The sequence below is a fragment of the Brassica napus genome, unplaced genomic scaffold (genome assembly GCF_020379485.1).
Source record: "Brassica napus cultivar Da-Ae unplaced genomic scaffold, Da-Ae ScsIHWf_885;HRSCAF=1255, whole genome shotgun sequence".
In the NCBI taxonomy this organism is placed as follows: domain Eukaryota; kingdom Viridiplantae; phylum Streptophyta; class Magnoliopsida; order Brassicales; family Brassicaceae; genus Brassica; species Brassica napus.
In genome coordinates, this window is record NW_026016924.1 from 1 (window position 1) to 25,907 (window position 25,907).

Here is a 25,907-nt window from a genome sequence, read left to right on the forward strand (position 1 = left end):
TAAAAGATTACTCCCTCTGTTCCAAATAGATGATGTTACATGATTTTTAATTTAAAAATAAATATTTTATCGAAAAGTATGAGAAATGATGTTTTATAAAAAAAATTGATAATTAATTAAATTAATTTAGTTTATATTTTAGTACTATCTTTTAGAAAACAATGTATATCTTAATTTTTGCGCTTTTTACCAAAACATCAACTATTTTGGAATAGAAGGGAGTATTGTGTTTGTTTTGGTTGTTTATGACTAACTGATCAATAACAAGGTTCTGAAGAGAACTGTTATAGTAAGAGCAAGTGTCTTTCTTGTGTTTTGGAAGAGTGACAAACAAAACAAACTTTTACTTGTGTTTCTTTTAAGAACCTAAAGGAACGTGCAGAACAAGAATATATGTCCCATGCAGAACAGGATAAAGAGGGCTTTCTCTGCAGAATCTTTACTTTAGGGTCTGCTTCTCGATACAGTCAAAATCAAACCCTGGAAAAAGAAGTTAAAGAATGCAAGAAAGAGAGAGAAAGGGTTTTTGAAAAATCAAACCCTGGAAAAAGAAGTTAAAGAATACAAGGCATAGATTATTAATAAATCAGTAATTTAAGGAGAAAAATGAGTTTTTGAAAACAGACAACTTTAGTTTAATGGTTTGCTTTAGCAGAGGAAACACAAAAGCAGACTTTAAACGTAAATAAATAAAAGACAAAAAGAAAGAAAGAAAGAACTATGAGGAAAACATGAGAGTTGGATAAAGACATAAACCTATAATCAATACAAATGTTATTACAAAAACCCTACAAAGTCCTTAAAAGTCTTAATATCTGCATCAATGTTCTCTCTACACCTTTACTTTAAAAGTTTGTAATCTCCAGACACAATGTTCCCAAAAAGAAAAAGAGAGCAAGACTTCACTTTGGAAAACAGAGCAAGGCTTCACGAGCTATGTGTTCTTAGCATATAATCTGAATCTGAAGTTATGGACTGCCCCAGAAGAAAAAACTAGCTTCTTGACGTGAAAACGCAATTGAGAAGGTCGAGTTATCCACTATCTTGTCTGAAAAAGGTAGAGAAACAGAAGATGAACTAAGCCCACAAGAGACTTACATTATACTGACATGATTATCTATAACAAAAAGTTTGCATACCTTACAAGTCGTAAATATTGGAAGCTAGATCATACTCGTGGTGGCTGTCTTGAAGTTTCTTTCCTGAAGAGATAGTTTTGAAACAAAAGCTCAGTAAAGTTGAGTCTTCTACTATAGAACTTTAACTAAAGTGGTCAAGTACGTCACAAGTGTCGTTCGTTCTTTTTAAAACATAGGAATTAGAGAAACAATGATAACATTATCTGCTTTCTAAGGACAAATAAAAGAAGGAAGGAACAAGAATTCCACATGCTAAAAATCTTTCTAGAAACCAGTAATTATCGGTATATGTGTAAAGCTACATCCAAGTAAATCTTGAATTCAGCAAAAAGCTAATACTAGAAGATTAGTTTTCTTGTATAAACATACTTAAACCAACTTCAAGACCACATCCTCAAAATGCTTAATCTCTGATACCAAACTCAAATAAGAATATCTAAAAGATAGAACTATGAGAGAAAATATGATGAACCTGTTGTGGATAGGATCAGCTCCATTTGGAACTTTTCGCTTGCTTACATGAAACAGATTCACATCTTTACCACTAAACCGCAAACTCTTGACCTTTTCTGTTGATGGAACACTTTGTGCAGCGTTTGCTAAGATACCAACAAGAAGAAACACAATAATAACAAGAGACACAACAACTCTAACCAAAGCTATAATGCCATTTCCACCCATACTGCAACGTATGTCCCTACAGCTGAGCAACCAAACACAAGAATAAACTGAGCAGAACATTCATGATGTTGGTGAAGTGACTGTCACATAAATAGAGAGAGAGATATGGACAGAACAAGCATTTAAGTTGTTTTTATATACCTTGGAAAGACAGATCCGTGATTGGGTCTATTTAAAAATGATGGACACAAAGCAGCATCATACATAGGTAGGTGTCCACGTAGAGAAAAAAAAAGGAAGCAAGAAGAAGAGAAAGTTATGGAAAAACATATCTTTATGTAACATATGGGCCCGTTAAGTACCTTTTTTATTTGCTTTGAGATGCGATTTTTCATGCAGCAAACCATTGGGGACCTCACAGGCTCCCTAACTACATATATTTTAAGCCATTATAAAGCATATGACAGTGTGCCTTTTGTGACTTGAGTATTAGCAAGCCTACTCTTTTCTTTACCACTATCTTATCTCACTTGGATCTTTCCTTTAAACAATAAGAATCAATTAAGAATGTAATGCATAAATAAGAAACAAACCTGTGAAAAAGATCTAAAGCCACAACTTTCTTCCTTGTTAAGTATTCCCTCCTTACCAAGAACCAATTAGCAGAAAAGGGTATTCACTAAACAATACACTAAAGCAGATATGAAATGATAAACTTAAACTGATTCAGAAACATGTCCAGATTGTGAAGAAAAGAATCAATATCTGATTGACAGCTAGGGAAGATGGAGTCAGTTTGTTTCTATGTCACAAGCAAACTTTCTTTTGGCCTTGGTGGGAAAGAGAAGCTTGCCTTGTACATAGTAAGCCAAAGTTTAAATAGATATAACCCCACAATTTTATTACTATACATATGTATCCCCTGTATTGTATAGGGACCTTACACATGATCATGATGGTGTCCTTCTGGTATTGATTCTTACAGTGATTGTGTGAGTAAAGGCATCTCAATATTTCCCTCTAGAGTTTTCTAATTGCATGCTCTATGTAGAGTTGGTTACCAAAGTAGAATAAATTAGAAAGAAGGGAAGAAAGATTAACACATACCTTAGTTATGTCACTCTCATAAAGGTTTTGTCTTTTTTTTTTTTTTTGTCACATAAATTATATTAAATGAAACTCAAATTGCTTAGGCCCAAAGATGGCCCAAACGGAAGTCAATACAGAAGATGGGCTCTAAGAGCCGCTTTTGCCAAGCCATCGGCGATAGTATTTTTTGATCTAGAGAGATGCGTAAAGGAAATTGAAGCAAAATCAGAGGAGATCACTCGAATGTCATGGATGACACCGATGATTTCTTTAGACTGATGCTTGCTGGAGATTGCTCTAACGAGTTTTTAGAAGTTATTGACGCTTAGGATAGTTATTGACGTACATTATACATACATATAGAAGTTGTGTGTAGCAAGTTGTCTCTCAGACTTAAGGCCATCAAACAAGCCATATGTAATGGAAAAAAGGAAAAAACTCTAACTGACATTATATCTCAAAGTGTGTACAACTGTAGTTACACCATTATATTAGTGCAACTTGTTTCCATGCTAGGACTTGGCAACAAACAAAATGGCAATTGATGTACAAAAGGAACTGCAAACATATAACACGAGATAGTAAGAATATGTGACAACAAGAAACAGAAATGAAAACTAAATGATCTTGTATCACATGATAAAAGCAAGTGCGGAAAATCATAGTATTTGAGATGTAACAGCCAGAAGAGTAGCTGCATTATTTTACATCCAAAACAACTTATTCTAGTATTCAAACTTTGGAACAAAACTAGCTCTTTAATCCCAGCCTCTGTTCATTGCCTTTAAGCGAAGGAACTAGAACCTTCTCTTGCAGGCAGAGGGTCCAATCTGAGCTGTGTATGTTTTAGACTGAAACATATTTGGATCCCAAGAAGCTTTGGTGATAATAAAGATCATAAAGAGAGAAGAAAAATTATTGAAAAAGCACATGAAATAGTTCTTGAACATAAAAGAAGCTACAAGAGAAGCAACAATAACAACAAAAAGAAGGATCTAATAATCTAAGCTATTCAAGAGTTGAGGAAACTGTGACATCATCTCCTGGTCCTTATCCAATATTTCATCCACAAAGTAAATCGCTGAATGGCACGTTCCAGATGCCTTGGTAGCAATGTTCTTAGAGCTGGACTCAGCTTGGCTGTTGAAGTTTTCCGTTTGCGCAAAAGTGAGGTTGCTAGTAGCTGAGGATCCCACTACTTGTGTCTGAGAACTCATGGGTGAAACAGAGTCCGAGAGAAGATAATCGCTCCAGCAGAATGTAGTAACCGGTGCTTGAGCCCCTTGGTTGATACTAGCAGAAGACGATGAGGAAGAGCATGAAGATGTAGTTCCACCGACCAGATGATTTGAATTTCTAGAGAAATGGATTGAAGTAGTTTGATAGATTCTTGTCATGTTTTAAAGAAGTTAATTAGCAATTAGGTATCTTCTTTACCTGCTGCCAATGATTCTGTGACACTGAATGATAAGCTCTTTTTCTTGGGGGGGAGAAGCTATCTTTTTTAAGGTCCGGTCTTAAGTAATTCGTCCATCTCGGTCTTCAGATCTTTCCACATCGATTCAGGGCTACTTTCTTGGGGATCAAACTCCAGTTTCCTACACCATGGATTGCAACCTAAGCGAGGATCTTAGCGTCTCTTCTGTGGTCCAGAGACCTTTCTTGACATTGGACTTGTCACAGCATGGAGGTCTTCCCATTTTTTTGAGTATTCAGACACAAAGAGAGAAGATCAGCTTAGAAATGTCTGAAAGTATCTGCTTTATGGAAATAGAATGGTGCAATGCAAAAGCTCTGAGAGAGAAACAGACGTTGAGTATCTCATGCCTTGAATGCTTTTAATTAACGGTAATTGCATGATTGTTACACTTTATTAGAAATATAGAGAGCTTCCAAGTGCATGACGTAGATTAGACAACTATCATGGCATGTACATACACTACAGAAATGTACAATAATACATATCATGGGTTGCTTGCTTGAGTTTGATGATAAAACAAACAGACTTATATTAAAGTTTGGTCATAACTGAACACGAAACCAGAAGCTTATTTAGAAGATGAGCAACATATAATCATGACTTTTTTTTAAAGAGTTTGATTTTACTTAGTCTGTCTAAGTAAAGGGCCCATTATCGGCTCATTAATGCGCAAACATATGGGCCCAGTAAAGGCCCATTATCGGCTCGCTTTCGTGTAGCGTACGTACGGAAAGAAAACCCTAGAAATCTCCTCCTCATTATGGGGGAGAGGCACAACCAAAACCCCTTTAAATACACGATTCTAAAGGGCCCCTCACAAACCCTAGCAGTCAAAAACTCCGCAGAGTAAAAAAAAAAAGATGAAGGTGATCGCTGCTTTCCTCCTCGCGAAGCTCGCCGGAAACGAGAAGCCGACCAAGGATGATCTGAAGAGCATCTTCGATTCCGTTGGCGCTGAGTTCGACGAGGCCAAGACAGATCTGTTCTTTTCTCTCGTGAAGGATCACGACGTGGCCGAGCTGATCGCTGTTGGGAGGGAGAAGATGGGGGCTCTATCTTCCGGCGGTGCAGGTGTCGCTATGGTGGCTGGAGGAGGAGGAGGCGACGCTCCTTCGGCGGCTGAGCCAGCGGCGGAGACGAAGAAGGTTGAGGAGGAGAAGGAGGAGTCGGATGATGGTGAAGGCATGATGAGTCTTTTCGATTGAGTTTAGTTTATGACAGAAGGCTTGGAGGATCTGATCTTGTCTGAAATATTTATCGCTTTTAATTTTGTTTTAAATGAATGGATCGTTGTTGATAATACCTTTTTTAAGGATTATTAAAGACTTTGTTATCTATCGTTAAATTATCTATTTTATGTTACTCAGTTATGATTTTGTTGCCTGAATGTTGAACACCACAGTTTCACCATGCGTATGTGCTGCTAAGAGATTATCAAAGTTGTTTCTTTGATAAATGGTTTTAGTATACGTCTTTAAGTTTGGGGATAATTGTTTGTGGTTTTTGTGATATAAACTTTCCAAGAGCTGATTGTTTAGGATACATCAATTTTAGATTTTGAAAGTGACACTGAAAATACACATTTTGTAAATAAGGATAAGGATCTGACTCTTCTAATCGGTTTCTTCCTCATTGTCACTTAATTTTTTTTTATTGATACACTCAGAAACTAACTGTGAAACTGAAGCTGACACTTTATTGAGAGACTCTTTGGAGCTGTTCTTGTTTCTGCCGATTGTGAAGCTCTCTTGAAGGGCATCATTATCCATTGTCCTTAGAATGATGTCCTTAGGATTTTTTATTGTTATTTTTAGATTAGGACATTTGTAAGGACTTTTTGTTGAAATGATGATTATTGGTGGGACTTATTCTTGGTCTTTAGATAAATTTTTTTTTTTAAATTTAATATAACACACAAATTATCGAAATATATTAAATTTAATAGAAAACTACAAAGTTTTTATTACATTACATTGTGGAGAGATCCGTCGGGAGAAGCGTTGAGAGACCGGTCGAGAGATCCGTCAAAGAAATTCGGTGGAGAAGAGAGGAGAAGCCTCGAGAGGAGATCCGTCGGTGGAAAAGAGAGGAGAAGCCTCAGGAGGAGATTCGTCGGTGGAGAAGAGAGGAGAAACCTCAGGAGGAGATCCGTCGAGAGAAGAAACTTCAGGAGAAGATCCGTCGGTGGAGAAGAGAGGAGAACTCTCGGGAGGAGATCGAAGAGAGGAGATTCGTCGGTCGAGAAGAGATGAGATCGAAGAGAGGAGATTCGTCGGTCGAGAAAAAGAAAAGACGAGAAAATCACAACACTTTCCCAATTCGATTTTCCTCTCACCGGTTTCATCGCCCAATCCCACCAAGCCACGTATCACCTAACGACGAGAACAAAAGCATCTTAACTTAGATATGTCCTTAGATAATTATTTATTTTTGATTTAAACTAATTGTCATTTATGCTAAGGACATGCCATTAGGACGCCGTTAATCTTGCCCTTAGACTGTATATCATGGGCTCTAGAATTTGGGCTTTTGATTTTGTTCCTAATGAGTCTCTCGAAACCCAATTGCGTGATAGTGCGTGCGTGTGAGACGAGAAAAAATTACTGACATCGTGGCATTTGAAAATCCGCCATCGTGTAAAATATGTCATCCTATCTTAAAATAACTTTTCAAAAGGTACTTTTACGTAAGAAATTAGTATAAAATTCATAGACTAATGATAAAGAAATGAAAACCTCATATGTTAATGCGGATAAACCTCGTGTAAAATATGTCATCCTATCTAAACTTTTTTTTTCTGTCTGTTTATGAAATAATAGTTAACAGCTAAACCGCATTAACATATGAGGTCTTCATTTCTTTATCATTAGTCTAAACTTAACCGGACCTCGTGGTCTGGTGGTAAAAAAACTTCGGCTGAAGTGTCTGCCATCACGAGTTCGAGTTCCGGTCACAGTAGATTTAACATGGTTTTCGTTTGGTTTTCAGGACTTTCCTTGCCGGTACTAGTTGGATGCGGTGGGATAGTCGGAGTAAGTGAGAGGTCCGGATACCTAGATAGTCGGTGTTGTATTAAAGTTATTACAGTTAACTAGAATTATAGAATTTTTTTCTCAAATTCTTTTTAAAGAAAATAACGATTTCCTTAAGAAAAAAAAAGATCTTTAGCTCATACTTTACCCAATTTTAAAATCTTAAAAATATTTAAGTGGTTCAGTAGACCATTTTTTACCACCTTTCACCTAATCCTAAAGTTAAAGATCATAAACTAAAAAGACTAGTGACGTTATTCACTGTAACATACCCTATGATTAAACTAAATATAATAATCGTAACATTCAATAATATTCTGCATATATATGATCAGTTTCCTATAAAGTTAGTTTCATGGCAACTTCCTTGGACCTCTAGAGTACTATATAATAGACGGTAATGAAGCAACAAAACCAAAGCCAAGTCTCAAGAGAAGAAAAAAAAACACAAAGACTCTTTCGTACGACACAAGCAAGAGTCTTGAGACACAAGAAACCAGAAAAAGATGCTTGAAACCGTAGCAATATGGGGCAAGATGGTGTCGAGTATTATGCTCATTTGGGCGATGTACTCACAATACATCCCTCGCCATATACGATCTCAAATGGAGATATACTTCTACAAGCTACTCGGATGGCTCTCATTCTACGTCCACATCAAGTTCAGATAAGTTAACAAATCGACTCGAATAATAAAACAATTTGACGAGTAACAGATTTTTTTTTTTTTTTTGCTAAAACGTTAATATCATATAAATATGAAAAAAGGAACTTACAAAGTTGTAATCCTAATGACAACACTTCCAAGGCAAAAAAAGGAAAAACAAGGAAGTATTACAAGGTAGTATTGGAGTTTCAACCACCATTTCACGTAAACTGAAGCCAAGAGGACAAGAGGGTGTTGTATTTTCTCTTGTCTCTTCTTCCTAAGAGAATGTTGCGCACCTCTCGATCAATAATCCTAAACACCGTGTTCGGTGGGATAAGGACCTGATTATGGAGGATATTATTTCTCTGCCGCCAAATGTGGTAGACAGTTGATTGGGTAGCTATCTTCTTCAAAATGGAGACATTTAGACCACGTGGTAGACGAGTAACAGATAATGGGATCTGCTAATCAGGCCCATACAGTTAGACCACGTGGTAGTTTTGTAGTGTTAGGTGAGATCGAATCATCTATATATAACATACACTCGGCTTATGAAGCGTTAGGTGAGATTGAATCATTGAAATATACGCACATCCCTCCCTCTGACACTACACTGACTCACCCATTGGTGTATAATCAATTTTTTTTTAAAAAAATGGCAGATGTTGTAGTGGTCTCTGAGACCATAGTTCGACCAGAGAGCAACGAGGATGGATCGGATCGGGTTAAGATCCACCTCACTCCATGGGATCTCATCTTCCTTCGAACTGAATACCCACAAAGAGCTCTTATCTTCCCGAAACCCGACCCGAAAATCAACGTGATTTCTCAACTGAAGTCCTCTCTTTCCGCAGCTTTGAAGATCGTCTATCCATTCGCTGGACGTCTAGTGAAGATCCACAACGAAGACGACGAAACGGCGTCGTTTTACATAGACTGCGATGGCTCGGGTGTCAAATTCGTGCATGCAGATGCTAAAACTGTGTCGGTGAGCGATGTTTTAGAACGTTCGGGGGATAACTGGAACACGTTTTTTCCAGCAAACGGAGTTAAAAGCTTAGAAGGTGTCACGGGGTCTTTGCTTGCTCTCCAAGTAACGGAGTTGAAAGATGGAGTCCTCATCGGATACGGCATTAACCACTTGGTTTCTGACGGAGCTTCCTTCTGGAGTTTTTTCAAAACCTGGACGGAGATTTGCTCCGCCGCCCGGAAAACGTTTCCTCCTTTGCCTCTCCGTGGCTGGTTCCTCCCAGAGATTGATTACCCGATTCGGATCCCCATCTCGGAGACAGTACCATCATCACCCGTTAGGGTTGTTGCATCTTCCTCGTTGCTCTATCTACGAAAGAAGATGTTTCGGTTCACGAGGAGACACATCTCCGAGCTCAAAGCGAAAGCCAACGCCGAGGTTGCTGCTGCTGCTTATGGCGAGCATCTGAAAATCTCGTCGTTTCAAGCCGTTTTGGCGCATATGTGGAGGTCAATAATCAGAAACAGTGATCTCGATCCGGAAGAAGTGATTCATTTCAAGTTGCCTATGGATTTGAGACAGAGGCTAAACCCTCCGCTCCAGAAAGAGTGTTTTGGAAACATGGTCGGACTGCCCACAGCCATTACAACGGCCGGAGAGATGCTTGACAATGGACTGGGTTGGGCTGCTTTGCAACTGGACAAAACTGTGAGGTCGCAAACGAATGAAGAACTCAAGCGTTTTGCTGAGGATTGGGTGAAGAACCCAAAGATACCGAATGGTTTAATGTTGAATAATTCCTTCCTTGTTGGCAGCTCTCCGCGGTTCAATGTGTTTGGAAACGATTTTGGTTGGGGTAAACCGATTGCGGTTCGAGCTGGACCGGGAATCTCTGGCCATGGTAGAATCCTTGTTTACCCGGGAACTGAACAACGAAGCATGGAGATTCAAACGTGTTTATGGTCTCACGTTTTGGATAAATTATTGGCTGATGCAGAATTTTTACAGCATGTCTTATGTGTTCATCCAAGTCGATTGTAATTCTTTCTTTTATGTTCTACATTTCTGCTAGGCAATCTGTGTGTTAAAGAAATAAGAAAAAAATCATATTTAAACAATAGACAATAATAGTGCTAGTGGTAGCTAGTACACTAACCCCTCCAAGGGCTTTTGTTCAAACTTGTTTCTCCAGTTTATGATATTACTAGTGGTATTCCGGCGCGTAAGGTTCGTATGTTTTAATCTCTAATGAGTTCAAAATCGTTCATAATCCTTGAATCACCAGTATATGTGGATAAGCTCTTACATTGTGTGTGTGTCTGTTCTTTTACCTGCTTTGTATGATGTTGTTGGAGATGTTACATTTTGATGGTCGATATGGGTTTCTAGCAAACATATATTATGTTTTTATATTTTCTAGTTGTTGGGTATTTTTTTTTTCTTTTGATTGTTCATTAGGATATATAATTGTTTCTACTAAATAGTAAATTAATAATTTGTTTTAGGAAATGTCACATTATACAATTAATGTAGTAATATTTTCAAAATCATCTTAGTAGAAAGGAGAGGTTTCTGTTTCTAAATTCCCAACGTTGGTCCTCATTTGTTTTGTTGCTGATTTTTGAACTGTAAATTTATTATAATGTGATAACTATAGGTTTATTTTAGGTCAATAGATGTGTACTTCTATAGTTTTATGCCGAGGAGAAAATGATAGTTTTTCGTGCTATTTAAATGTGTAATGAAGAAGACGGATAGCATGTGGCGAAGAAGGGTAAGCATTTATATCTTTTAAATTTTCTTTAGTTTGCTCCAATTATTGCTATTGTATACTGGTTAATGGTAATTGTTTTAATTTTTCTTAATGTAGAAGCTAATTGCATGTGGATTTGGAGCTTAGATTGTAGGCGTTTGGGATGACTGATGAAGGAGTGATAGGGCACGAAAAAAATTTATTTATTTGGGATAAGTTTGGCTTATTATCCATTTGGAGGTGGATGTTATTTTGTTGGTTTACTATGTTCCCGGACCTTGATTTTCGTGTAACTTTTTTTTTTGTTTCAATTCATTTTTTCTTGTCTACCAACATATTTTTTTTTGTCACATTTGTTGTTGTAATTAGTAATTTTTGGTGTAATGTTTTAGATTAATGGTTGATCATATTTCGTATTTGTGTAATGAAATCTGCCTTATATCAGTAAGTTGCGTAATATTTGTTTGTCTCTTCTTTAAGTTGAGCAGTAAGGCTGACTTCCAATCAACTCAACCAATATGTTGATAAACCAGACATTTTTATAGGAGATCCGTTTAGGATGAAACGGTTTCTTTGTGGACGTTATGCATTTCGCTTAAATGACAATTGATGTATAATTTCTTACCAAATGGATTATGTTACTTTTCAATGTGTTTGAAATGGCCGAGTCAATTTGATAGACAATTTATTTGCTTGATCATCAAGAAATCAGAAGATAGGTTCTCGTTCTAATAAATTTGATGGCTCCATTTTGGTTTTCAGAAATCATGTTCTTTCTTGTTTGTTAACTAAGAAGTAAGAGTTTTAAAATGGGCAATTGTCAATAATAGTACATTTTGAGTTTTTGTCACAAAAATGGCATTAGAAAGAGAAAGTCACAAAAATGACATTCATTAAAGGATAAAATATCCCTAATACCCTTGGTGTAAAATTAAATAAACAAACAAAAATAAATAAAAACAAATCAAATAAAAAACAAAAAAAAGTAAAAAAAAAAGAATTTTTTTATAGTTTCAGTTTCAGATTCGAAATTTTTTATAGTTTTTTTTTTGAAATTTTTTTTTTCGAAATTTTTTTTAATTTTTTTTTAATTTTTAATATTTATTTTTTATTTTATAAAATTTTAAATCCTAATTTCAAAACCCAATGCCCTTCACATTTTGATGGTGGTTTGTAAGTGTTGCTAATCGAGATTGAACATGGAAACGAAAATCCGATTGAATTCATATTGTTATGAATTTAGTAGATAATTAAGTAACCATTTTTAAAATATTCCTGGACATTGTGGGTCTGATTCGGACGATTAACGTGTGTTTCTTGTGTTTGATTTGTAAAGTCAGAAATATATGTCGACCAAAAACATCATATATTCCAAAACGCATCAGTTTAGAGTCCTTTGCTAGCTAACTAATCTATATGATGGAAACAACAGGTTATATTGGATGTTCCAAGTACGTAAAGGAAACACAAACCATTAGCTTAGTCACCACTTGTCTGTTCGTCACCGAAAGTTACAAATTTGGATAATTCCAACTATCTCCACCGAACCCAGTAATCTTATTCTTTACCTGATGTAACACACTGTTTACCTTTTGATCAAATCAAACACATGGTTCCCGTGTTGATCTCACCTAATCATATTTTCCTAATCATATTCATCACTTTTTGCTACGATAAAGTTGGAGGGGCTTATATATATAGACTTAAAATTTCAAAGAAAGAAGATACCTTTAGAGATCCTCATTCTATTGATCAAAAAAAAGAAGAAGATCATCCTTCTATAAACTCCATTAGGATAGCGGATTGAAATATGTGTTGATGTACGTTTCCATTTTCTGAGGTTTTCCATTTGAAAGATATCTCATGCCCGTATAACTCCACTATATAGTAGTCATGTTTCACAGCTCAAAAAGCACACATCTCCAAAGCATGTATACACGACAGTCCTGATGTCATCTACGAAGCTCCATAAACCTCAAATCGGTCTGTTGGAACAAAATATGAAACTACTCAGAAAGTTTACTCAAACCTGAAGCGGGAAAAGACTGCAAAAATATGTTTGGTACAGGACAGCCAAATCTACCATACATTCTTGCAATTCAGAATCGTTAATTTGTTCATGTAGGCATACCTCAGGGTTGCATGCACACCCTATTGAAGTTCATAAAGTAGCAAAGAGTTAGATCTGTTTTGGATGCTCTTGACAGCATGAACAGCAAAGTAATGTAGTGGATCATCTCATGGAAGTTCTCCATCTAGATTCATGCTCATCTGTCCTAAAAGAACAAATTTTCATGATCAAAGTTTTCTATTAATCTATATACAGTAGTTTGTTGTCATACCTTATTTTCAGTCAAGTTTGTAGTAGTGGTAGGGGCATCATTACCGACAGGCTTGAACTCCTGCAACTCCTTGAAGTTCAACATTGGCTCACCCACATTTTTGCTTTATAAAATTTCTTCTTATTAACCCCATTGATCTCCAGGGAGAGTTGATGCATCGTTTCTGCTATAACTTTTTCTTTCGCGTTTACCACTCCTACAAACTTGACCACTGGATTCTACGATTTTAAAAATCAAAAACCCAAAACGTTGCTCAAAAATCAGAGCACTTCCAAATTATAGCCAAGGGAGATCTATATAAAAGTACTCATCATCCCCCATAAATCAATTCCTAAAATCTAGGATTGATCCATTGAAAACACTAAATATGCGAAAGTGTAATTAGCAACACAAGTGTATCCAAAATGGACACGACCAACTTCACCGCGGAGCTCTTACTCGGTAGAGAAATTCTTTGAAATCGCTTTTATCCACACCCACTTCCGCAACGAAATTGAACTTCAGTTGTTTGAACCATTAACAACACAACATTTCCCAATAATTTTAAGATCTAAAATATTCAGTTGACAAAAATTACCTTTCCAATTCCAATAAGCTCTCGACCTTATTCCTTCCCAACAACAAAGGAGCCTGCTGACAAGACCAGCCTTCAAATCAGACAGAATCAGTTAAAGAATCGCCATAGTCAAACTCGCCCTTAGAGAGAGTTTTGGAGAGGAGAAAACTGAGAAACGATGAGATACGTGGATTCATGCCTTCTAGTCCATATATATATTATATGCAGAATGATTAAGAAGTCGTTGAAAGCTTGTAGTGATTGCAAAGTTTAACGTCGACGGTTACGAACAGGTTGCGGTGGCTGGGAACTTTGAATCGTCGGATTGGAACGTAGAAGGAGTTGCGTTACGGGGCATTTGGACCTATTCTGAATCTATCACAATACCTAAATTACCTATTGGGCCTCTGCAAACATGAAAACCCACTTTGCAAGACGCTAACAGGAAGCGAAATCTGAGAATTATAGTATGACACGTGTCTTGAATTGCCCCTATGTAGTTGATGATGTGGATAGCCTAAGGAGAGAGACAACTCAACTTTATTATATAAGATTTAATGGAAAATATATTATTTAAAACAAATGAACCTCTGCTACATCACCATAAATTAATCAGAAATATACCACCTGCCATTTTAAATATTAAGTGAAATTGCGAAAGCAACACCATATTAAACTCTAGACAATGGTAGTTAATTTTGATATTTAACTTTTATTTTTTTAATAAATTAATTAAAATTAGTAATATATTTTAAGAATCAAAATGTGTTAAAATTCAATAATTTGTGTTATTTTGTGTGTTTGCATTAATTATAAATGATGTAAAAAGTTTTGCATCACTTAATTAAATTACTTTGAATGTGGTGATGCAAATAATTTGCATCATTTTATTAACAACTAATATAAAAATGTATTTTATTTGCATTAGTTATTGTATATGATGCTAATATGTATCAATTGTGAAAATTGAAATTAATACACACATCAATTTTTCAAATGATGTTAATGTTAGTATTCGTTAAAATAAATGATTTCAATTATTTATTTAATAATAAATAAAATAAATTCGATTTCTATTTAAAAGTAATTTAATAATTATGAAACTTAATTTAAATATTATATTAATTTTAAAATTACGAACGTCAATTAAGTCAATAAAATTTAATGTCAAAAATATTTTTGTATTCATAACTTTCGTTTTATTGAAAATACAAATATATAGGAGAAAAACACTAAAAGATATAGTGAGAAGTCTGAAAAAAATGAACTGAAAAAAAGAAAAAGATGGTACAACAAGCCATAAAATACTAATTACATTTTGGATTTGTATATGGCAGTGTAGTTTTAATTAAATCGAAATAAATGTGACAAATTTACATTTTGGATTTGTATATGGCAGTGTAGTTTTAATGAAATTGAAATAAATGTGACATAATCACGTTTTGAATTTGTATGGAAATATAATAGATATTATTCGTGTATGTTAATATATATATATATGTGTGTGTATGTGTTTATATAGCTGGTGGAGTGGAGCGGAGATCTGGTTCTTAAAATTTTAATATTTGTGATTTGCTTCAATTTTAACGGATATATTATATTTTTAGCATTTGTTTTGCTACAAAACTTTACGGATATCCAAAATTTTCAGATCGAATTGAATGAGATAATGGATCAAATTAAATTTATATGATAAAATGCCTAGTCCTAGTCCTTTTTGGAAGCAGAAAGCTTTTTAATTGTTTTGTGAAGTTAAAAACTGAATATGTTTAATGTCAACTTGACTTTTTGAGTTGTTTTTTTTTTAAATTAAATTTGAGTTTCAGTATTCTATATTTCAATGAATAATTTGGAAGTTTTATTTAATGAAATAAACAAAAAAAAATCTAGCAAAATGTATGCCGTTTATTATCACCGTCTACAATACACACTTTACTACGTGGTCAAAAACGATTTGTTTTTTTTTTTTTTGTAATTTGTCAAAAATAGTAAAACTCTTGCAGGACCTTACTTTTGAGTTTTGAGTGATTGTTTTTTTTCATGTTTAATCATAATAATTAACTAAGTAATAATATTATCAATTTCACTATTTTTAGATAAAAAGACATTAGGTCTCTTTAATCTAAATATCGGTTTGGTTTAAGGTTATTTTTTTTTATTTATAATCTCCTAAAATATCACTACCATTCTAAATCTATATTTATTTTAGTTTGTTGAGTTAAAATGCTTGAGGTTTTTGGTTTTTTGGATGATAAACCAAAAACTATTATTATTAGTTTGGTTCATGTTATATGAGTTTTAGACAGTCTTGATATCAAACCAATAGTCTCATATTATAATTTCTATAACGCATGCAAAATCAAATCAAATCTAGATAATAGTAAAAGAAAAAGAAAATTATTAAGACAAATTATTTCTCCACAATTTAGCCGATGGTAAGAGGAAACATTAAAAAAAAATTCTAATTTCAACTATTATTGAGTAAAAAAGAAGTATGCAATGATATGTTACCGTAATTGTAATCGAGTTTGAGAAGTTTATGAAGGAAAATAAATGTCAATTAGTTTCTTGCAAATTGTATTTCTATGTAGAAACTTTGTATAATCTGTTGAACTATGCATGTGAGTATATTGAAAATAAAACCTGTAAAATATTATATTAGAAAAACGATATTGGTGAAGTTTATTTAGGAAAGAACATTACAATAAATTTGTAAAGTTGGCTTGAGAAACTCTCTAGATGTGACATGTCAGCATATTCATTCTCGAATCGTTGTATGGCTACCACGCACATTAATCTTAAATATTTTTCTTTTAATATCCAGGGGATTGAAAGTAGTGTTAGAGAAAAAAAAATTTAAAGTAAAACTGTATTATTTATGACTATCAAGACTCTTTTTTTGTCAAACGTTCCTTTACTGATTTTTTCCACCCATCACTGCTCTATAGTAACTTAGTAAGCTTATCCCATTGATTTTTTTTCAAACATCAAAAATTGCATTTTTTTTTTTATTTTGGGTAATTTATCGGATAAAAGAGTTAGATGTGGATCACGAATTGATGCAAAAACAAAATTCTTTGAGTACATAACCCGTTATCGTGTAAAACAAGTCACCACCGTGTATTTTAATAAATTTTCAAAAGCTACTTTTATGTGAGAAATTAATTGCCAATTTTATAGATTAAAGATAAAGAAACGAAGACCTTAATTACGTAAATGCGGCCTAGCTGTTAACTATTATCTAAACTTGTAGTCGAAGGTGTATAAAAGTTACTGCAGTTGACTACAATTATAGTATAATGATTTGCTTAAGAAAAACTATCTTTGGCTCATACTTTATCGAATTTTTAAATCTCAGAAATTTATTTTAGTAGCCTTTCTAGCACCTTAAGGATAATCAGGAGACCATTTTCTAGCACCTTTCACCTAATCCTAAAGTTAAGATCGTCAACAACAAAGACTAGTGACGTTAATACACCCTGAAAGTAAACTAAATATAATTAAGAAACAAAATTATCATAACGATTCCACAACATAATAATATTCTGCATATATATGATAGGTTTCCTATAGAGTTAGTTTCATGGCAGCTTCCTTGGACCTCTAGAGTACTATATAATCGACGGTAATGAAGCAACAAAACCAAAGCCAAGTCTCAAGAGAGCAAAAAAAACACAAAGACTCTTTCGTGCAACACAAGCAAAGTGTCTTGCAAAACAAGAAACCAAGATGCTTGAAACCGTAGCAATATGGGGAATAACCGCCAAGTCGGTGTCGAGTGTCATGCTTATTTGGGCGGTGTACTCGCAATACATCCCTCGCCATGTCCGATCTCAAATGGAGATATACTTCTACAAGCTACTCGGATGGCTCTCATTCTACGTCCACATCAAGTTCACCGAGCACACAGAAGAAGGTCTCAAGAGAAGCGAGAACTACAACGCTATACGCAACTACCTCTCCACCAATACCGCCGCTCGTGCTCAACGGCTAAAGGCCAACGAGTCCAAAAACAGCAAGTCGTTGGTGCTTAGCATGGACGACCACGAGGAAGTTGAAGATGTGTTCAACGGTGTGAAGGTGAAGTGGTACTCCAACGTGAAAGTGACTGAGACACAATCTAACTACGGTCGGAACAACTCGTACGAGAGAAGGTTCTTTACACTCACTTTCCACAGAAGACACAGAGGGATGATCATAGACACTTATATAACTCATGTTTTGAGAGAAGGGAAAGCTATTGGCGTGAGGAACAGAGAGAGGAAGCTGTACACTAACAACTCGAGCTCAGAGTGGTATCCATGGATGTCAGGGAAGTGGAGTAACGTTCCTTTTCATCATCCGGCGACGTTTGAGACTTTGGCAATGGATCCTGAGAAGAAAGAGAGGATCAAGAAGGATTTGGTGAAGTTTAGCAAAGGGAAAGATTATTACAAGAAGGTTGGGAAGGCGTGGAAGAGAGGCTACCTCTTGTTTGGTCCTCCAGGGACAGGGAAGTCAACTATGATATCTGCAATAGCTAACTTCTTGGACTATGATGTGTATGATCTTGAGTTAACGACCGTGAAGGATAACTCAGAGCTGAAGAAGCTGTTGCTTGAGACACAAGCTAAGTCTATTGTTGTGATTGAGGATATAGATTGCTCTCTTGATCTTACGGGTCAGAGGAAGACAAAAAAGGAGGAAGATGAAGAGGAAGATAAGGAGAAGAAGAAGGAGAAGAAGAAAGAAGATGAGAAAAAGAGTAAAGTGACATTGTCAGGGCTATTAAACTCCATTGATGGGTTATGGTCAGCTTGTAGTGATGAGAAGATTATTATATTCACTACAAACTTTGTGGATAAGCTTGATCCTGCGTTGATAAGGAGAGGGAGGATGGACAACCATATTGAGATGTCTTATTGTAGGTTTGAAGCGTTCAAGGTTTTGGCTAAGAACTTCTTGGAGATTGAGTCACATGAGTTGTATGGAGAGATTGAGAGGTTGCTTGAGGAAACAGATATGTCTCCTGCTGATGTAGCAGAGACTTTGATGCCTAAATCTGATGAAGAAGATGCGGATGTTTGTATCAAGCGTTTGGTCAAGACTGTGGAGGAGGAGAAGGCGAAGGCAAAGAAATTGGCTGAGGAAGAAGAGAAGAGTAAAGCAGAGAAGGAAGAGAAGAGGAAGAAGAAGAAGAAAGAAGAGGAGGCAGATAACAAGAAGACAGAGGAAGACGAGAAGAAAGTTAAGGGATCAAAAGTAAATGGTGACCTATCTGAGAAGAATGGTACCAACTAAAAGGGTATAAGGAAAAGAAGTGAAGCCTGATGTGTGTTGTTTTATTTGTGTGTTGTGTGGATTGAATAAGGTCGTTCTATTAGGCCATCTTAAGTATCTACTTGGTTGTTGTATTAGGCCGTCTTAAGTATATATTTGATTGTTGTATATTAGGCCGTCTCTTAAGTATATATATTTGATTGTTGTATTAGGCCATCTTTAAGTAAATATTTGATTGTTGTATTAGGCCATCTTAAGTATCTTATTTGATTGTTCTAATGTTTTCAAGTACCACCTATATTTATTCTATTAGCAAAGGTTCAGGTTATCTCTGCCATATTTGTTATAGGAAGATGGCAGACTAACCAAATCCAAGCATAAGACGACTTGTCATAAACTTAATGGTGCAAAAATGGTAGGCAGCATTAAGACGAACAATCTAGTAACATAACTTGCTTCTCAAATCGTTAAGGGTTCATGCAGAAGTAGCATCTAGAAAGAGCTTGCTGGGTTCACCAGTCAAGGCAGATGGGAGGCTAATCTATTATATATAGAGTTGGGAAAGTGGACGAATTAGCAAAGGAAGAGCATTTCTGCTTCAAGGGAATTGGACTAGAGGAGCTGAAACAGAAGCTTGAAGAAGAGACAGGTCTAAGTAAAACCCTTTAAACGCAAAACTATATCCCCTTGGGTTGCATCTCCCTTCCAACAACACAATGATGTGCTTATTGTCTTGAATCTTGATCCCTTCGTCTTTACAAGTTTAGTTTTCTTTTCATTGACAACTTACCAAGAGTACCGTGAGCCATGAAAAATCAGGAAAATTAGTTAAGACAATGAGGTCAACATAACGTTTCCAGTTTTTTGTGGATGTTGGTTCAGTCATGGAATTGTGTGACAATGAGTATAAGCACTTCTTGAAGAATGTTTCAATATATAATTGAAGAGATTGTCTTTTTATGAAATTATGCAGGGGGTGGGGGTAATGACTGATGCATGCATTTCTTGAAGAATGGTTCAATAATATGGAGAGTTTGATGTCCAAGACCACAAACTTTTGCTTGCTGCTACTGTGTATCTCGGTAACAAAACCTTTTTAAGGCCACCTTGGTGCTAGAAGTATGTAGCATCAGGATGTATTTTAAGTCCTAGCTAATTAGGACCAAGAATACAATCAGGGCCGGCTCAAGATAATAGTGGGCCCTTGGGCAAAAAAATTTTTTTACATGTATATATGAATAATTTAAAAATTTTGGGCCCCTATCCCTAATTATTTTTTTAAAAAAATTGGACCCCTCTTTCATACTATTTTTGTTAAAAACTGTTTGGGCCCTGGGGCCCACGCCCCCCTTGCCCCATGCCCTAAGCCGGCCCTGAATACAATACTACACCAAGAAGACATTGTGTTGGGGTTTTTGAAAGGCTTTCCATTTATTGCTTCTCTTTAAGCTTTTTATTCTAGTAAGATGAAGTACTAGCCAAGCCAACTCAAACTGACGTCAGGATGAAGTGTTAGCAAGAGAAAGTTACAAGCAAATAATAAAAACAAGCAAAATGGGGATGTAGCTCAGATGGTAGAGCGCTCGCTTAGCATGCGAGAGGTACGGGGATCGATACCCCGCATCTCCATTCTATTTTTATTTTGCATTAAAGACCACTCTAACTTTGGATAAGTTACCTTTATTCAAATGGTGTAAAGAGTTCATTACCTGGAGGCTGGAGCTAACCTAACCATGCTAAAAATGAGTAATCGAAATCCATCTTAGTTTTTTTTTTTGGTAAAATAAATCCATCTTAGTTGTAGTAACACCTTTCCTCACACCATTGTTGGCAGTGCCGTCCCGATAAATTTGGTGGCCTGAAGCATATTTATATACAGTAACATTATATTTATTTGTAAAATATATTTATATAATATATATGCATATATAATAGTTTCTCTTTTTCAAATACAAAGTGAAATGGTAGTTTAATTTTTTTTTAACTCATAGTAGTTTAGTTATGTCAGATTATTAGTAGACATTTTAATAAAATAAAAATCACTAGTTTGAATTGAACTATTATTATTTGTAATGTTAAGTAACACAAGGAGAAAAAAGAAACAGATAAGTTATTTGTTTGACAAAAAAAAACATATAAGTTATTTAAACTACATGTCGCAATAGAAAAAAAAAAAAAAAAGGACACCATAACGTTGAAGATGCAGACTCCAACTGAAACAAAGATGAATATGTTTTTAACCACTTAACTATAATCATTCTTTTTCAAAAAATGTGGCCTCATATTTTGTAATAATTTTGTGGCCTAAAGCTCTAGTTTCACTGGTCTTATGGCAGGGACGGCCCTGATTGTTGGTATCATCACTTTCCTTGACATCTTTATAAGACCTGGTCTTTTAGTTAGTTAGTTTTCACTAAAGTTATTTATATCATCATCCTTCTTAGATTCGAATCCAACATTATGCTATATAGTACATTAGATTTATAAATGTTAGATTTTCTTTTTATATTTATTAAAATTCTTCATACGTGCAAAGATATATTTTTCTATAGGCGGCCGTAGCCCTGCATTCTCACCATCGGTCCTTGACCTTGTCTTTGGTTGTGTGTTCTTTGCCGCGTATCTCACCATCTTCTCCCGTGACTCTACATTCACTCTTAAAAACAATCTTTCGTTTCTTTTTTTTGGCTTATTAGAAAGAATAAAAACAATTAAAGAGGATTAGAATTTCATTGGTCTGAACTCAAAGAGTCAAAAAAGACAACCACCTGTAACTTCAACAAGTTAGTTGCCTACCGTTTATCCATTAGCTGCTGAGCACCTCAAATGACTCCATGTGTCCCAAAAGCTTTTATTCTTCTAGATGTAAAGTCAACATGCATAATAACTATCTTCCCCAAAACCAAAAAGTCTACCCTTTCGTCTTGTTCTTTTTATAATTAACTCAATTATTAGTTGCTGATTAATGCTACTATTAAAGAATCTTGAAACGAGTAAAGAAAGTTATCAACATACTCTCACACAGTCTTACTTGATTAATCTATTATATCCTTGCATTTCTGATATCTAAAGAATAAATGACGAGAGAGGAGAAAACCATTTTTTATCATCAACATTTGGTTAGACTTACACTCAGAATCTCAGATCAGAGTTCAAATCCAAAAATTCAAGCATTGTTAATTGCATATATAAGTTTTTTGAGTGTTGTAGTCAACTAGACTTGGAAAGGCCGTTTATTATAGAATTTTGTTTGGCTTGTTATATATCATATCAGATTTTATAAATTTTGAAATAATTAAACAAAAGTTGAATATAATATCTCAGAAGTGTTACAATCGTATGCATTGAAGCATAAATTTGATAAGAAAATTGTACATATCAATTTTTTTTTGAAAGGCACTAATAGTATTATTATAAATTCCCAAATCAATCAAAATTTATTCTTTTATAAAATTGTATAGATTGTAGAAAGTTATGTTTAATATATACATTTTTGTTATATGAAAATTAAATTATCCCAAAATCCTAAAAGAATTTTCTCTTTTAAAGAGTGAATTAGCCCAAAATCATATATATATACATTTTTGTAGAAAGTTATGTTTAATTCTCTTTTAAAATTAACACTTAATTTAATATAAGATTATAACTAAATTAACCCTTAAATCTTTTTTTTTGGACAAATTAACCCTTAATTATTTGAGCTCATGTACGCGTACTTTTTTTTGCTGCCCAAGCTGACCAATTTATCTCCTCTGTTTCACACAAGCTGCCCCATCTGCCCGTTGCTGACCAGTTTCAGTCTCTCTCTTCTCTCTGAAGATGCCCTTTCGTAGCTCTGTATCTTTCTCAAAAAAGAGAATCCATCCCTTTTGACTAAAAACTTTCTCCGGCTAATCTCCCATTCCCTTCACTCATATCGTTGTTTCTCTATATCCCCAATTCAGGAGCTCATCGTTTGTTTTCGTCTTAAAAGTCTTACCTTTTCTTCTTTTAAGGGAGAAGGGATCAAACTTTATCCTTTCTGAGAATTGGGTTTCTGACTTTCTGCTCTTTCCATCAATTTCACGTTCTGGGTCTGATCGAGATCGATTTCTATGGATGTGATGAGAGGGAGTGATCTGTTCTAGGGCTTCTCTTTGATTTTAGTTCTAGGGTTTGTAAGGAGACGATGGCTACGGAGAAAGACTCTGTTAAGGTTGTGGGTGTGGAGAAACCTGAAAAGGGGAAGACTTTGAGTGCAAATAAGAGAGATGGAGATGAGAGTGAAAGTGGGTTCTGGTTCAGAATCAAGCTCATATTCAGCTGCATCACTTCTAGATCAAAAGTTGATAGTTCCTTGAATGCCACCACCACAGTTGTTGGTAAATCTCTTTCTTCCTCTACTACTAGATGATCAAATTCGTTTGTGAGTGTGTATCTATTTGTAGGTTGAGATTGTTTATCTTGTGCTGACACTTGAACTGGAAAAGACAACTTTGTTTTGATTTGTTTTGTTATAATACCTATTGCAGCAGCACCTAAGCATGTTGTTGAGAAGCGTGAAGATCATACACCTCCGTCTAAAGATGCTAGCCGTCCGGAGAGTGGTTCGTCGACACCTCTAATCAGTGGGGAGTTGAAGTATTCTTCTAAGCTAAGGATATTCATGTTTAATGACCTCAAGTTAGCCACTAGGAACTTCAGACCAGAGTCTCTTCTTGGCGAAGGTGGGTTTGGATGTGTTTTCAAAGGATGGATTGAGGAAAACGGAACGGCGCCGGTTAAGCCTGGTACTGGTTTAACTGTAGCAGTCAAAACACTGAACCCAGATGGTCTTCAAGGTCACAAGGAGTGGCTGGTAATGGACCAATCTCTTTTACCTTGATAGTGGTTAAAGCCTAGTGCTATAAATGTTTTGATCATGTTGCTAAATTTTATGTACAGGCTGAGATTAACTTTCTTGGGAACCTTGTTCACCCAAGCTTGGTTAAACTGGTGGGTTATTGCATGGAAGAAGACCAAAGGCTGCTTGTTTATGAGTTTATGCCTCGAGGGAGTCTTGAGAATCATCTTTTCAGAAGTATGTTGTTTTAATCATTCACAAACCGCTGCTGATTCTTATATTGATTCTTGTTTCATTTATCTTTTTGTTTCCAGGGACTTTACCTCTCCCTTGGTCTGTGAGAATGAAAATTGCGCTTGGTGCAGCTAAAGGTCTTGCCTTTCTTCATGAGGAAGCTGAGAAGCCTGTCATTTACCGCGATTTCAAAACATCTAACATCTTACTAGACGCGGTATGTCTGAACTCCAGAAGCTCTTCTACCCTTTATTTTCACCATTCTTAATAAATTTGGAAATAAATGTTTCTATTTTCAGGAATATAACTCAAAGCTCTCTGACTTTGGGCTAGCTAAAGATGCACCAGACGAGAAAAAATCACATGTATCAACCAGAGTCATGGGAACATATGGTTATGCAGCTCCTGAATATGTAATGACTGGTGAGTAAAGTATCCTCTCCCCTTTGTTATTACTCCCTCCGTTTCTTTTTATTTGACGTTTTGGAGTTGTGCACAGATTAAGAAAAAAATCATTAACCATCTAACTAACCTTAATTCAACCAATAGAAAAATAATCTGCAGAATATAAAAGATCATATAACATAAAAATCAATAAATTTTACATTTAAAACTGAAAATGGAGGAACTATTTAGTTTATGGAGTTACTAATCTCAGTTTCAACATCAGGACATTTGACAACGAAGAGTGACGTATACAGCTTCGGAGTAGTTCTACTTGAGATACTAACTGGACGAAGAGCTGTGGATAAAAGCCGTCCCAACGGTGAACAAAACCTGGTGGAATGGGTGAAACCTCATCTTTTAGACAAAAAGAAGTTTTACAGACTGTTGGATCCTCGCTTAGAGGGTCACTTCTCGATCAAGGGAGCTCAGAAAGCCACCCAAGTAGCGGCACAGTGCCTTAACCGAGACTCTAAAGCTAGACCAAAGATGAGTGAAGTTGTCGAAGCGTTAAAGCCGTTACCGAGTCTTAAAGACTTCGCTAGCTCTTCTACATCTTTCCAGACAATGCAGCCTGTTGCTAAGAACGGTGTTAGGACACAAGGAGGTGGGTTTGTGGCGAGAAACGGACAGCCTCTGAGGAGTTTGTCGAGTTTAAACTTGCCTCAGGCTTCGCCTTATCGGAATGCGAGGCAATCACCAAAGCCTAAAGGAAAAGAGCAATGACTCAAAGTATAGGGAATTAGTTTGTCTGACCGGATTGGAGCTGGATGTTGTTCTAGGCTTCATGTTGCATCGATTCTTTCTGATTCAAGAGCAAAAGAGATGGTCTGTGGATCCTGGTTTGTGTTCTTTGAGTGGATGGAACTCAGGAAAAATATCTTTGGTCCTGAAGGTCTAAAGATTTTGATCTGTGGTTTTTAATGTGTAGAAGAAATGTAAAGGTTGAGAGAGTGTAAAGTTCTTGCAAGGATATATATAAAACCTGTTTGTTTGTAAAAACATATGTTTTACCCTGTAATATATGTCCTGTGCTATGTATTGAATTTTAATCTTTTAATAACATGGCTGTAAGTGTTAATCATGATAGAGAGTTAACTTGCTTAAACCAAATGCAAAGGTTGTGTTCGGTGCAGAAATTGTGTGGGTCCACGGACGTATGACTCGGTCTCAGTTCTTGGGTTCTAAGTGTAATAAACTTAAGAGTTGTTACTTTGCTACAGAACTGCTGCGATGAACTAGCCAAGTCCTTGAGGTCCGGACTGGTGGATAGTTGGAGATAGTGAAGCACCTTTCTGGGGAAGGACCTGATGAAGAGACCCCAAATTGGAATGGCACGACATATCTTGGCAATGACTATTGTCAAAAAGGTCCAAAACCAATGCACACTTGCTCCATTCTAGTAACAAAATTGAATCTTTCAGAGAAATGTCACAAGGATTGAAAATCTCAGGCTAAAGTTAGTAAAAAAGTTTTGAATTTCAATTTTTTTTTTGCTATATATCTTATAACTAAAT

General features: G+C 35.6%; 6 protein-coding genes, 1 long non-coding RNA gene and 1 other non-coding gene across 12 annotated transcripts; 5 read left to right on the forward strand and 3 right to left on the reverse strand.

Moving 5' to 3' along the window:
• Nucleotides 1-583: 583 nt before the first annotated feature.
• LOC125606438 (CLAVATA3/ESR (CLE)-related protein 25-like) lies at nt 584-2,067 on the reverse strand. 2 transcript variants are annotated; one of them, XM_048775504.1, is made up of 3 exons: nt 1,612-1,980; nt 1,140-1,202; nt 584-1,048 (listed from the first exon to the last, which is right to left on the reverse strand). In XM_048775504.1, the coding sequence occupies exons 1-2, from the start codon at nt 1,878-1,880 to the stop codon at nt 1,169-1,171; spliced, it is 303 nt and encodes a 100-aa protein (XP_048631461.1). In that variant the 5' UTR covers nt 1,881-1,980; the 3' UTR covers nt 584-1,048; nt 1,140-1,168. The 2 variants fall into 2 exon arrangements, with proteins under 2 accessions (XP_048631461.1, XP_048631462.1); XM_048775505.1 differs by having other exon boundaries at nt 852-1,048; nt 1,145-1,202; nt 1,612-2,067.
• A 1,777-nt stretch (nt 2,068-3,844) lies between these two features.
• Nucleotides 3,845-4,246, reverse strand: LOC125606430 (transcription factor MYB35-like). The gene has a single exon (XM_048775495.1). The coding sequence runs from the start codon at nt 4,244-4,246 to the stop codon at nt 3,845-3,847; it is 402 nt and encodes a 133-aa protein (XP_048631452.1).
• An 875-nt stretch (nt 4,247-5,121) lies between these two features.
• On the forward strand, nt 5,122-5,819 carry LOC125606442 (60S acidic ribosomal protein P2-3-like). The gene has a single exon (XM_048775510.1). It carries the CDS (start codon nt 5,190-5,192, stop codon nt 5,532-5,534), a length of 345 nt encoding a protein of 114 aa, XP_048631467.1. The 5' UTR covers nt 5,122-5,189; the 3' UTR covers nt 5,535-5,819.
• Nucleotides 5,820-7,808: 1,989 nt separating this feature from the next.
• On the forward strand, nt 7,809-11,634 carry LOC125606433 (uncharacterized acetyltransferase At3g50280-like). The gene has a single exon (XM_048775498.1). The coding sequence runs from the start codon at nt 8,465-8,467 to the stop codon at nt 10,019-10,021; it is 1,557 nt and encodes a 518-aa protein (XP_048631455.1). The 5' UTR covers nt 7,809-8,464; the 3' UTR covers nt 10,022-11,634.
• A 444-nt stretch (nt 11,635-12,078) lies between these two features.
• LOC106371134 lies at nt 12,079-14,181 on the reverse strand. Of its 3 annotated transcripts, XR_007337760.1 has the most exons (5): nt 13,653-14,167; nt 13,076-13,293; nt 12,865-13,004; nt 12,462-12,718; nt 12,079-12,364 (listed from the first exon to the last, which is right to left on the reverse strand). It is a non-coding gene; the product is annotated as an uncharacterized LOC106371134 (long non-coding RNA). The 3 variants fall into 3 exon arrangements; XR_001274467.3 differs by having other exon boundaries at nt 12,079-12,718; nt 12,865-13,009; nt 13,653-14,181; XR_001274468.3 differs by having other exon boundaries at nt 12,079-12,718; nt 13,653-14,171.
• Nucleotides 14,182-15,858: 1,677 nt separating this feature from the next.
• LOC125606434 (AAA-ATPase At3g28510-like) lies at nt 15,859-19,181 on the forward strand. Its single transcript, XM_048775499.1, has one exon. The coding sequence runs from the start codon at nt 17,361-17,363 to the stop codon at nt 18,909-18,911; it is 1,551 nt and encodes a 516-aa protein (XP_048631456.1). The 5' UTR covers nt 15,859-17,360; the 3' UTR covers nt 18,912-19,181.
• A 1,265-nt stretch (nt 19,182-20,446) lies between these two features.
• Nucleotides 20,447-20,519, forward strand: TRNAA-AGC. Its single transcript has one exon. It is a non-coding gene; the product is annotated as a tRNA-Ala (tRNA).
• Nucleotides 20,520-22,668: 2,149 nt separating this feature from the next.
• Nucleotides 22,669-25,474, forward strand: LOC106371133 (serine/threonine-protein kinase PBL36). 2 transcript variants are annotated; one of them, XM_013811173.3, is made up of 6 exons: nt 22,669-23,251; nt 23,402-23,727; nt 23,814-23,949; nt 24,027-24,163; nt 24,246-24,369; nt 24,617-25,474. In XM_013811173.3, exons 1-6 carry the CDS (start codon nt 23,059-23,061, stop codon nt 25,114-25,116), a joined length of 1,416 nt encoding a protein of 471 aa, XP_013666627.1. In that variant the 5' UTR covers nt 22,669-23,058; the 3' UTR covers nt 25,117-25,474. The 2 variants fall into 2 exon arrangements, with proteins under 2 accessions (XP_013666627.1, XP_022560431.1); XM_022704710.2 differs by having other exon boundaries at nt 22,688-23,251; nt 23,405-23,727.
• The last annotated feature ends 433 nt before the right edge of the window (nt 25,475-25,907 follow it).